At 37.5% G+C, this 12047-nt stretch overlaps 1 protein-coding gene and 1 long non-coding RNA gene across 2 annotated transcripts; one reads left to right on the top strand and one right to left on the bottom strand.

Moving 5' to 3' along the window:
• The first annotated feature begins 4245 nt into the window (after positions 1 to 4245).
• Positions 4246 to 6465, top strand: LOC113072572 (uncharacterized). Its single transcript, XR_003280312.1, has 4 exons — positions 4246 to 4551; positions 4629 to 4755; positions 5196 to 6116; positions 6218 to 6465. It is a non-coding gene; the product is annotated as an uncharacterized LOC113072572 (long non-coding RNA).
• A 674-nt stretch (positions 6466 to 7139) lies between these two features.
• Positions 7140 to 9153, bottom strand: LOC113072571 (fucolectin-5-like). Its single transcript, XM_026245559.1, has 3 exons — positions 8594 to 9153; positions 8363 to 8502; positions 7140 to 7540 (listed from the first exon to the last, which is right to left on the bottom strand). Exons 1-3 carry the CDS (start codon positions 8869 to 8871, stop codon positions 7518 to 7520), a joined length of 441 nt encoding a protein of 146 aa, XP_026101344.1. The 5' UTR covers positions 8872 to 9153; the 3' UTR covers positions 7140 to 7517.
• Positions 9154 to 12047: the final 2894 nt, after the last annotated feature.

Below are 12047 nucleotides of genomic sequence, written 5' to 3'. Positions count from 1 at the left end.
AGAGAATTCAAGATATCTGGTCAGATCACCTTTATTTATTTATAAAGTACTTTAAACAAAATACATTGCGTCAAAGCACTGAACAACATTCATTTGGAAAACAGTGTCTCAATAATGCAAAATGATAGTTAAAGGCTGTTCATCATTGAATTCAGTGATGTCATCTCTGTTCAGTTTAAATAGTGTCTGTGCATTTATTTGCAATCAAGTCAATGATATCGCTGTAGATGAAGTGTCCCCAACTAAGCAAGCCAGAGGCGACAGCGGCAAGGAACCGAAACTCCATCGGTGACAGAATGGAGAAAAAAAACCTTGGGAGAAACCAGGCTCAGTTGGGGGGCCAGTTCTCCTCTGACCAGACGAAACCAGTAGTTCAATTCCAGGCTGCAGCAAAGTCAGATTGTGCAGAAGAATCATCTGTTTCCTGTGGTCTTGTCCTGGTGGTCCTCTGAGACAAGGTCTTTACAGGGGATCTGTATCTGGGGCTCTAGTTGTCCTGGTCTCCGTTGTCTTTCAGGGCAGTAGAGGTCCTTTCTAGGTGCTGATCCACCATCTGGTCTGGATACGTACTGGATCCGGGTGACTGCAGTGACCCTCTGATCTGGATACAGACTGGATCTGGTGGCTACGGTGACCTCGGAACAAGAGAGAAACAGACAAATATTAGCGTAGATGCCATTCTTCTAATGATATAGCAAGTACATGTTATGTGAAGTGTTTCCGGTTCCGGTTTACCTAATTAATGCAGCCTAAAAATCCTTTAACGGATTTGGATATTAAAATCATATTAGTATGTTATGTGTATGCCAAGTTAAAGAGATGGGTCTTTAATCTAGATTTAAACTGCAAGAGTGTGTCTGCCTCCTGAACAATGTTAGGTAGGTTATTCCAGAGTTTAGGCGCCAAATAGGAAAAGGATCTGCCGCCCACAGTTGATTTTGATATTCTAGGTATTATCAAATTGCCTGAGTTTTGAGAACGTAGCGGACGTAGAGGAGTATAATGTAAAAGGAGCTCATTCAAATACTGAGGTGCTAAACCATTCAGGGCTTTATAAGTAATAAGCAATATTTTAAAATCTATACGATGTTTGATAGGGAGCCAGTGCAGTGTGGACAGGACCGGGCTAATATGGTCATACTTCCTGGCTCTAGTAAGAACTCTTGGCAGAAGGATAAACTCACCTTCTCAGGTGTAGCTCACCAAATTGAACATGGAGGTTTTTCTGAGACTGAAATTGATGCTGTTACATGAGCTATAACATGAGTAGTTCTAGTCGATGTCTGTTAGTGATGTGTCGTTCTTGAACGATTCGTTCATTTTGAACGAATCTTTAATGTGACTCGGGAAGAACGAGTCGTCTCGGGGAGTGATTCGTTCAGTCGCGCATGCGCATTATTCTATGGGTTCTGTTCTAGTAGTAGTAATTCACCTGTCAGTCAATGCAGTCTTGAGCCGGAAAGAGAATTGATTAGTTCATAGTTCGAGTCTATCGGGTTTTTGACTCGTTCCTCAATCACGTGACAGACCAATACGTTAAACCCAATGCAGCATGAGCCGGAAAGAGAATTGATTAGTTCATAGTTCGAGTCTATCGGGTTTTTGACTCGTTCCTCAATCACGTGACAGCCCAATACGTTAAACCCAATGCAGCATGAGCCGGAAAGAGAATTGATTAGTTCATAGTTCGAGTCTATCGGGTTTTTGACTCGTTCCTCAATCACGTGACAGCCCAATACGTTAAACCCAATGCAGCATGAGCCGGAAAGAGAATTGATTAGTTCATAGTTCGAGTCTATCGGGTTTTTGACTCGTTCCTCAATCACGTGACAGCCCAATACGTTAAACCCAATGCAATTTGAGCCGGAAAGAGAATTGATTAGTTCATCTCATGAGTCTTCGGGTTGAGTCGTTCCTTAATCACGTGACAGACCCATACGCTAAAAACATAGACACTGACAGTAAAAGAATGCAGATAATTGAATAGTTCATCTTTCGGTTCTTCGGGTTTTTCGTTCTTTTGTACTGTGTGACAACATTGGCTAGAGTAATTAGTTCATTTACAACTTTCCTTACAAAATGGGTGCGTAGTACTTATTTATTATTAGTATTATTTACTCTTACAGTAACGTGATGCATTTCTGGTTTCAAATTGTTGTTTTTAATTTCTGTCATGGTGGTACTTTTCCATAACACTGAATGTGGAAATAAAGAGTTGGTTATGCTTAAAATGTTGATCTTTTTTTCTGTCTGTTTGTTTGTTTTGGTTTAGTTGTGCAGTTATTAAATCAGATTGTCTGTGTAAACCATACTTTTGTAACATATGACACTTTTTATAAACATTAAACATTATAACATTATAAACATTAAAAACACTGTACATACTTTTGAATAGTTGTTTATTGTTTATTACAGAAAAGCTTTGTAACAAAGAGGACAACTATTCCAAAATAAATTAAAATAATAAAAATGTAAATAATTAAAAATGAAATTAAAATGAAAAGATAATAAAGCCACAGGGTCTAATAACCTTAACAAATGAACTTCAAAAGTACAATATAAAAAAAAGAAAAACTAAATATTGCACAACAAGCTATTCCCAAAATAATTTTAAACCATTTGAATAAAAAATAAATGAAAATTAAGAGATACTAAAGCTATGGAGCCTTATAACAATAACAAATTACCTTTTAAAATCACAACAACAAAAATATTGCACAACAAGCTAGTCTTTTTCTAAATAAATAAAAATAAATAAGCTTTAAAATAAATAACACACTGTGGCTATATTTTTAGGACTTGCTTTAAGGCATGTTTACATTATTAAAAAAACAACAAGCTCCCTGACCTTGGATGGGCTGAGTCTGTGAGTTCTTCTATCTGAGATAATCTGCCCAGTTTTAGAAAAAAAAAATTCAGATGGCACGGATGTGGCCACAATGCAAAGTCTTGTCTTTGTGACTTCAGAAAGGCTTGTGTATACTGGTGAACATCTCCTCCACCAGGCCAGAGGGTCTGATGTGTGGGGTAAGAGTGGCTCTGCAAGGTTGGCCATCATAGCATCTGAGGTCTTAGAAGAGGTAGCAGAAGGCCTCAAGCTTGCTACCCTCTCGTCAAAGTCTTCCCAAAACATGGCCCCTGCACTGGCAGTGCACCAGGATCTGAAACTCCTCACTCTGAGCTGGGTTAAAACTGTTAAAGCTGAAGTTATCATAACCTTAATGTCTTTAACATTTGTCTTTAACATTAATAATTCAAATTCAAAATGTTATTTGCTTTTAATGTATGTCATTATGTCCTTTTTTGAGCAATCTTCTTATACATATATTACACCAATATGTCAAGTCTGCCTAGGAAAAGCAATTATTATACCAGCAAACTCAAAATTGGAGTAAAAATGAACAAACTAGTCTATAAATACTTTTTATTGTAAGCTTGGATTATTATATTATTATATAGCCTAGTGTTTATTTACCGATAGACAGTCAAGAAGACAAATTAATCAAAATTTTATTTATAACAGGGTTTTATTTATTTATAAAATAATAACAAACCACAGATCCTCAACAAACAGTAACAAAAACACGGTGACAAATGTCAGAAATAGCGCATGGGGCTGTCACGTGATTAAGGAACGAGTCAAACTCGACCCGAAAGACTCATGAGATGAACTAATCAATTCTCTTTCCGGCTCAAGACCGCGTTAGTTTTGCGTATGGGGCTGTCACGTGATTAAGGAACGAGTCAAACTCGACCCGAAAGACTCATGAGATGAACTAATCAATTCTCTTTCCGGCTCAAGACCGCGTTAGTTTTGCGTATGGGGCTGTCACGTGATTAAGGAACGAGTCAAACTCGACCCGATAGACTCATGAGATGAACTAATCAATTCTCTTTCCGGCTCAAGACCGCGTTAGTTTCGCGTATGGGGCTGTCACGTGATTAAGGAATGACTTAAACCCGAAGACTTCTTGTCAGATAAGAGGTGAGATGAGCTAATCACAGACTGAAGACCCAGGTAAAGAATGAGTATTTTTTTCTTTATCTCATAGCATTTTATTTTTGTATTGTTTGTAGTGTGATCATCTTTGCGTAAGTACTAGATGTGTTGGGGAGGTAGCACTTAATATTTTAATAACATTTTGCTAAAATGAACGAAATGAACGAAATGACTCGAAAAAAGATTCGTTCATTTTGCTGAACGAGACTCAAAAGTCCGAGTCGGTAAAATGATCCGAACTTCCCATCACTAATGTCTGTATGTGGCAGATTAGTCAGATCCTCCCTGTAGTGACGTCATGTTATTGGTAGCCTATCTTCCCGCAGGGAGGTGTGTATAAATGGCTGTTTGGTGCGGGCCGGATGTGCGTCATCTGTTCTGTGCCTGCGCTCTTCCTGTTTACCGGCATTCAACAGAGGTCTGTGGTTAAAACACAGCCGTTTGGGCATTTTAACACGCTTGTGTCATTTTGTGGGGCTTTGCGTACACTGGAGAGTCTATTGTAAACAACCGTTACGTGCGGTCTGGCTCGTTACACTGCCTAGTCCCAGGTACGTAAGATTTAGTATATTGCCAGAGGTTTTAGGTGATGTGGTGTGGGGGTCAGCTATGTTTATCTTTACCGCAGCATTCCCGTGTGTTTACCGTTTGAGTGGGGACATCCAATATATGCTGTTTGGCATCTACTTCATTTCTATCCCGTGGATACTGACGTCAGCTCTGCTTTCTGGTGTGGCAAACGGCTGCGTTATTTGGTATGTGTGTTTATATTTCCGATTACTGTTCATAAACTATAACTAGTTTACTAATCGTCTTCTTATCTGTTAGGGGCTAAGACTGTGCGTGCTGCATTTCCCTACTACATATAGAAGCACGCTGCTGTTTTGTTCCTGCTGGATTTGCTTCCGTTTCTTTTCTGTATATTTTTGCTGTGTGTTTTCATCATTTTGTCCTGGGTGATTTAGCGCGGCCCGATTTTGGAGTTGTTGGTTAAAACCTGCTCCTACTGTGACTGTATTTTAAAGATCTTTTCCTCGTACGTTGGGAAATAACGAGTTCAAGGGCCGCGCTCATTCAGAAATTTATTTATTTTCTTTATGTTGGAAGGGTTTCTTTTGCTCCCCTGCATTTAATAAGTTTTTTATTGATTAATTTCTATTGCTTTGATTTATTTTGTTTTGTATTACAATTACAGGAGCTGTGTGTCCGACGGCAGTGAGGCTTTCCTTCACCGTGTGCTGTGTTATGCTGTGTGAGCACCACTGATAAAATCACGGGTATTGGAGTGAGTGTGGGTGTGTGTGTGTGCACTTAGTGTGATTCTCCTCTTTTGCTCCCTCTCTTAGCCCATTTGATGCCAATAGGCTACAGCTCCGAAGTAAATGTGAATCCTTATTGTGGATTGTGATTTCCAGCTTAGTAATTGGCTGGGTGACTATTATTCCTGCATTTTAAACTTTTGTACTAATAAACAAACTCTATTTTGCTACCCACGTCTCTTGCTCATTTTATTCAGTGGAATGAACCTGGGTTCCTTATAACATTTTAAGTGAACTGTGATTCCCTGGTATAGTCCCAGGGTGGCGTAGTCTATTGTATATCTCCTGAGTGTTGAATATTGCTGCAAAAAGACCACTTTGCCACATGTAGTTTTCAGAAATATACCCAGATAGCGAGCCAATCACTAATAGTCATTGCATGAATGCAGCTGCAGTTGCAATGCTCTGGTTGCCAGATATTCCTTGAAAGGGACTTTGTCAAGCTTAAGGTCACTTAAGGTGCGACAGTTCAGACAGATCTGATTGAAATGCATTATATATTTAAGTAAACCTCTTGAAACACTTTCAAATATTACATTTGCTTACAAACTCTTTCTTGACATTGTGACATCTTCCAGATAATTTGGCAGCTGGAAGAAACGTCACAGTCATCAACTTATGGTCTCTGGTCTGCTGAACATGCCATTGATTTCAATCCAGGATTAACAAATTCACAAATTAATAAAAAGTTATTTTTACAGAATAAGTAGCATCTTAATAACAAACAGAATAAAAATAAATGGAGCGGAGATTCACATTGGAAACTCTCTGGAGAACAACGGCAACAACAATCCCATGTGAGATCCTCTTTCAGTGGCTTAATATCCATAAAAATCCCTGAAAACACACATAAAGAAAGACTAGAAGTCTAAATAATGTTTTCTTTGATTCTCTTTAGATGCACTGTGATTTCTAGCATTCCAGCTGGTGTTTCCTCCACCTACATTTGTAACGATATGGAGGGTCGATACGTGAATCTGATAATTCCTGGAGATTCAAGGATTCTTACTCTGTGTGAGGTGGAGGTCTATGGAGAAGGTGTGATCAAACACGGAAAATAAAGCTATTAATGAATGAAATTACTCATTTTGGGCTGTTGATTTCAAAATACTTCTCACAAGATATGATGCTTTTTGTAGCATTTTTGCTTTTGAGAACCATTTGCAAGGTGAAGAAGTTTTGTATTCTGCTATATCTGTACATGCAATTATTCACTTATTTGTCTGTTTATAAAAAGTCAAATGGTTTTCAGACTAAGTTTAATAATAAATCTTAAATACTTATATTTGTCACAAAAAAAACTGACATTTGACTGCTTTTGTTATTTTGATAAGTGCATTAAAGCTGATACACAAATATAATGAGAAAAATCCTTATCATTTGAAAAAAAAAATGTGAGGGATGTTTTTGTTTATAATTTGAAACTCACCATAATCAAATCATTTGCAAATCACTTGAACTCCAAGATGCAGGGATGTAACTGATTTATTGTTTTTAAAATGCGACATTTCTAAAGTTTCATGCTCTTCAATACACAGAAATTTGTGTTCAACATTAAACCATATCCATTCTTACTTAGTGTTTAACTTTGTTTACTTTTGTTCATGATTTTTGAGGATCACTACACAATCTTTTCATGTTGCACCCATTAATCAATCTTAAATGACAAATGCATTTGCACTAAATTCTGTAGATTATTGTAGACAATGTCAAAGGTTATTTGATTTAATGTCAAAAACAAAGGATGCAACGACAAGATGTTTATAATTATTTTATCAGTTGCATTTTATTATTTGCATTTCCTGTTCCCTTCTGTCTGTGTATGTTCACTCTCATATGCTTGTTTAGTTCCTTTACTGAAGAAAACAAAAGGAATGTTGATTTTGAAGTAAAAGTATTAAAATGAATATGTATACTGTAGATTACAAATGAAATGGAAAGGTATGTCAGGTATGTAATTCACATTTATTTGTATAACACATTTCACAACACATATTGAGACAAAATCCTTTATAGTCTTTATAGGCGCTTGTATCAGAAAGAGCAGTTGAAATCTAAATCTAATTGAAATTAAAATATGTACAAATACCAGATATGCATTCAAGCAAACTGTGTGTGCATCTTAAACCAATGAAAATGTCATAATTTTGTATCTGGAGTCTTTGCAGGGTAGCCATCATCTACTCACAGGTGCTGGGTCATATGAACTCTTCACAGGAGGCTAGATAAAAGAAAAAAATATATATATATTTATAAATATATATGCACACACGCAAAAAATTGGGTTGACCTGTTCTGGTACAGTGTTATTAACATAACTTAATCGCTGATTTCTAGTTGTGTCCTCTTTTGGAAGACCAAACGAAAGTGTCTCCACTACATGACGGCGGTGGCAACAGTACTACAGCGAGAATTAAAGTTACGCCTTCTTTCTCTGCGTGAACATTTGTATACAGTCAGTAAACGTGGGGTTGTTTTAAAACAAGGCATTTTGGGAGGGCATGGCTAGTATTAACTTTTATAAAGAATATTTGTGGTTTGAGACTTTAGTTTTTGTAACTTTAGGGATCTTATCTATTCACAAACAGCTTGTAACACTCCAAAGAGAAAGGAAAACTTGAAAAGGCATCATATGACCCCTTTAAAATAGTTTGTTGTTAGTTTATGAAACTGAGACACAAATGACACATTACATGAATATGAAGCGCAGAAGCATCACATTTTTAAGCTGGAAGGGATACCATCCATAAGAATCTATGAATAAGAAGCTGGATTCAGTCTCGTAGAACAAGAATACCGGAGTTTCCCACAATGTCAAAAATTCCCCACACAGATTTCACTGCATGTTAAAGTTGATCATGCAAATTCAACCAACAGAAAGATGCTGGGCTTGAAAGGGACATCATTGTGAGCTGTGCTTTGTATATCACTATTGCGTTACATATGTTATTGACAATGGACCTATGTTTTTCCACATGAAATTTCACTAATGTGACCACACTATCTAGAATGACACAATCTAGAATGAGGTGTTAGAAATTACCTGTTCCATAAACCTCCACCTCACACAGTGTGAGGAATGCGTGGATCTTAGGAAGGTACATGTTCACATAACGACCTTCCATTCCACCGCAAGAGAAACTGACAGAACTGCGTGCTGGGGCAAGTGAAGTGACACCACATCTACAGAGAGAAAGAGAGAAACCATGACACAATCAGGTGACCTGCTCAAATCCAGTTCTCCACACGATCATAACTGTTTTCATAACTTCACCTGGGATTGTTGTTGCCGTTGTTCTCCAGAGAGTTTCCGATGCGGATCTCTACTCCAGCTGTTTCATCCAGCCAGTTATCATCTCTGTTGGTGACGGTCACGTTGTAAATTTTGTAAGAATCCAGCAGGTCCAGCCTCCACCACGGGTTGAGATCGTATTCTGTGTGGGAGCAACTTGGAGTGTATTTGATGCCATCGATGGCATTTGCAGCTCCCCAGGTGGAATATGTGCTCGACTGTACAGCCGTTCCTCTTAATGCCAAATTCTCTAAAAACATTTAAAGAGACAGAGGGTCAAGACTCAAATGTGTGAAGTTTCAGTACATTTAATTTTGGGTTCAGATAAGAAATTCCAATCCAAAACACTCAGTTCCATTTACTACTACATTAAAATCTGAAGTTAATATTTTAATGGATCTACACTTACTATGAACTTACTATGAGCAGTTGTACTTTATTAACCAACATTAATAAGGTTTTTTTTTTTTGGTTAATTTTATTGGATGCATGTTAATTAATGGGACATTAGTTACTATTTTTTACCTTCCAAGTTTTCTGAACTCCCCTGAATGGAAAAGACACCTGTTACAAAAACACAATATTTCCATTGCTTTCTGAGATGTGGATCAATTTTATGTTGTATTTGCTTCTTTAAATGTGTTCATAAAGAATAGCTAAACAGCATCTATAATTGTACATCGTCTGACTGATGCGTGTCATTTTTACTCACCCAAAAGTAAGAACAGATAAGAGAGTCTCTCCATCTTGTTTTTAAAGAACATTAACCAGATACATGTGATGGTCAGATATGACAAGGGTGTGATTTTCCCCTTCTGCTCTCTCTTCTTCTATGAATCCCTCTTTTTATTTGTGTTTCTCTTCGCAGCTCGAGTCTCCACCCTTAGGAAATTCTGACTGGATGTTTGCTGAATATATTTCACACATTACAGGATCTCCAGAAATGCTTTTCTCAGAACACCTCTCAGGTTAAGTTTGATTTACTAAACAAATCTTTTTTTTTTCTTTTTTTTTTCAGTATTGGTTAAAATTAAGATCATTTCTCAAAAGGAATCATCTAAAAAAAGTTGTATCAACATAACAATTAGATTTGTAAAGTTTCTTTAAAAATTTGTGATTAAGAAGATATTCAAAATAAGAATGCATGCTTAAAAAATGACAGCTTGACATGAACAGTATTTGTGTTTTTATTCCCATGTAATTCCAATTATATTAAACACACATACAGTTGTGTTTCATAATTTATAGGAAATCTGAGCTGTTTCCGTCATGGGGAGAGAAAAAAAAACTATATAATAAAATAATAAACAAAACATATCACTAACTAAACCCAGCGACTCTAAGTAGCCTATGCCAAAGAAAAAGGAAACAAATGTTAGTTGTCTTCCCCGACTCCAAATCTGAAGCATAAACAGGAGAAAAAAATGACATTTACAATAAAGAAAACCGGGTGTGATATGTCTGAGGTACAGACACACGTTTTGTTAGGGCTCCTCTCCAAGGCCTCGACAAAGTAATTATTTAACCGTGTTTTTACTTAGTTTTATGCCATCAAAGGGTTTCTACTTTGCTTTGCTCTATGACACCCGTATATTCACTAAGTTAGATCTAAGAAGTGCATACAACTTGATCAGAATCCGGAAGGGAGACGAGTGGAAAACGGCTTTCATCACCCCGGCTGGGAACTACGAATATCTAGTAATGCCATATGGTCTAGTAAACGCCCCCTCCATGTTCCAAAGTTTCATGGAAGAGGTCCTCCGAGAGTTGCTGAACCGTTTTGCCCTTGTCTACATTGACAACATACTCATTTTCTCTCGCAACGAAAGGGAACACCAGCATCACGTTATCCAAGTGCTCCATCTACTCCGAGAGTTCTCCCTGTTTGTGAAGGCAGAGAAATGCATCTTCCACCAGACCGCTGTTGAAATCCTAGGCTACCATATCAGCACAAGAGGGGTATGTATGTTGTATGTTGTATGTTTTTACCACAGTACTACTTTTTTTTCCGCTTGTGTAGTCCGAGACACTGTTGTTTGTCTGTTCTGTATTTATTTTTGAAAAACCCTAAAAAAATAAAGTATATATAAAAAAGAAAAAAAAACAATAAAGAAAACTGGCACAGAATCCCTACACTACTATTTACAATATTTAAAAGGAACAAAGGAATAGTGGCACACTTGCAAAATCACAAAACTCAACAGAAAGAAAGAAATGGGGATTTTAAAAAGTAGCTGAATGGCTTTGGCAACAATAAACAGAAAGAAAAAGTAAGGTGTACAAAATCAGATATTTACTCAACAGAATTTTAAACACAATAATAATATGAGACTCTAATTCACAGCAACTACAACTACTCTGCTCTCTCCTCCACCTTGTTACATCCTGTTATTACAAAAGATGCTGGACTTCGGATGATGAATCAGCAGGTGCCTCTTTTTCACACCCAATTAGGGTAGAGTCACCTAAAAGCAAGCGAAAGACAAAGATATACACTGAAAAATACAATCACCAGATAAAAATTCTTGTAACAACTATGCAAATCACCAAGAACAAAGTTGATTTTACTCTTTGTCCAATGATGAATTATACTCTATGTCATAATATCTTCTGTATGTTGACTTGATGTACAGTATGTTAACTATAGTAGCTTTAGATCTGGGGTGTCAAATTCATTTTCCTGGAGGGCCAGAGGCCTTCAGAGTCTAGATTTAAATCTTATTAAACACACCTGGTCCCATCAACCAAGTGATGCAGGCTTATTTGAAAACTACATGCTCTCTATTTTGGAGCAGGGTTGGAACACAACTCAGAAGGGCTCTGGACTTCCAGGAACTGAGTTTGACACCCATGCTCTAGACCAGGGATAGGCAACTTCGGTCCTGGAGGGCCACTGTCCTGCAGAGTTTAGCTCCAAACCTAATTAAACACACCTGAACAAGACAATCAGTGTTTTCGGGATTACTAGATCGAGACAGCCAGGTGAGTTTTTATGAGGGCTGAAGATAAACTCTGCAGGATAGTTGCCCTCCAGGACCGGAGTTGCCTATCCCTGCTCTAGACGAACCCACAGACCTTTAGTTCATGATTTCCTATCCATCAGTCTGATCACTGATCATTTCCATGTTGTTTTGTGTCTATTTGAATGATCTCGGGTAGGATGTAAATCAAGAGCTCCACAGGAGTCCATCATCTGCTCAAAGCTCAAACAAAGATTCGTCCCTTCATAGAGATCTCAGACAGATCTAATTTCTGGCTGTTTTTCTGCAGACTCAGACATAAGCACTGCTGTAAGCTATTAGTGTTTGTCACGGTTTGTATAGTTGCAGGGAGAACGCAGGAGTCAATAATCCATTTGAACAGTTTTTAATACAAACATGCTGGGGAAATCCAGCCTAGGAAACATTTCAGCAAACAAACTAGTAACTTATAGGGG

This window comes from Carassius auratus, unplaced genomic scaffold, assembly GCF_003368295.1.
Source record: "Carassius auratus strain Wakin unplaced genomic scaffold, ASM336829v1 scaf_tig00009517, whole genome shotgun sequence".
Lineage (NCBI taxonomy): Eukaryota > Metazoa > Chordata > Actinopteri > Cypriniformes > Cyprinidae > Carassius > Carassius auratus.
Note: the sequence above shows the minus strand (reverse complement) of the source record. Positions and strands in the feature narration are given on the sequence as shown.

Bases quoted from the DNA above. Each gene is read 5' to 3' on its own strand.
- LOC113072571 (XM_026245559.1), bottom strand. From the start codon at position 8,871: ATGTTTTTAGAGAATTTGGCATTAAGAGGAACGGCTGTACAGTCGAGC. The intron at 8,503-8,593 runs GTGAAGTTATGA...TTCTCTCTGTAG, and splicing joins AACGGCAACAACAATCCCAG to ATGTGGTGTCACTTCACTTG. The intron at 7,541-8,362 runs GTAATTTCTAAC...TCTTTTATCTAG, and splicing joins GGTGGAGGTTTATGGAACAG to CCTCCTGTGAAGAGTTCATA.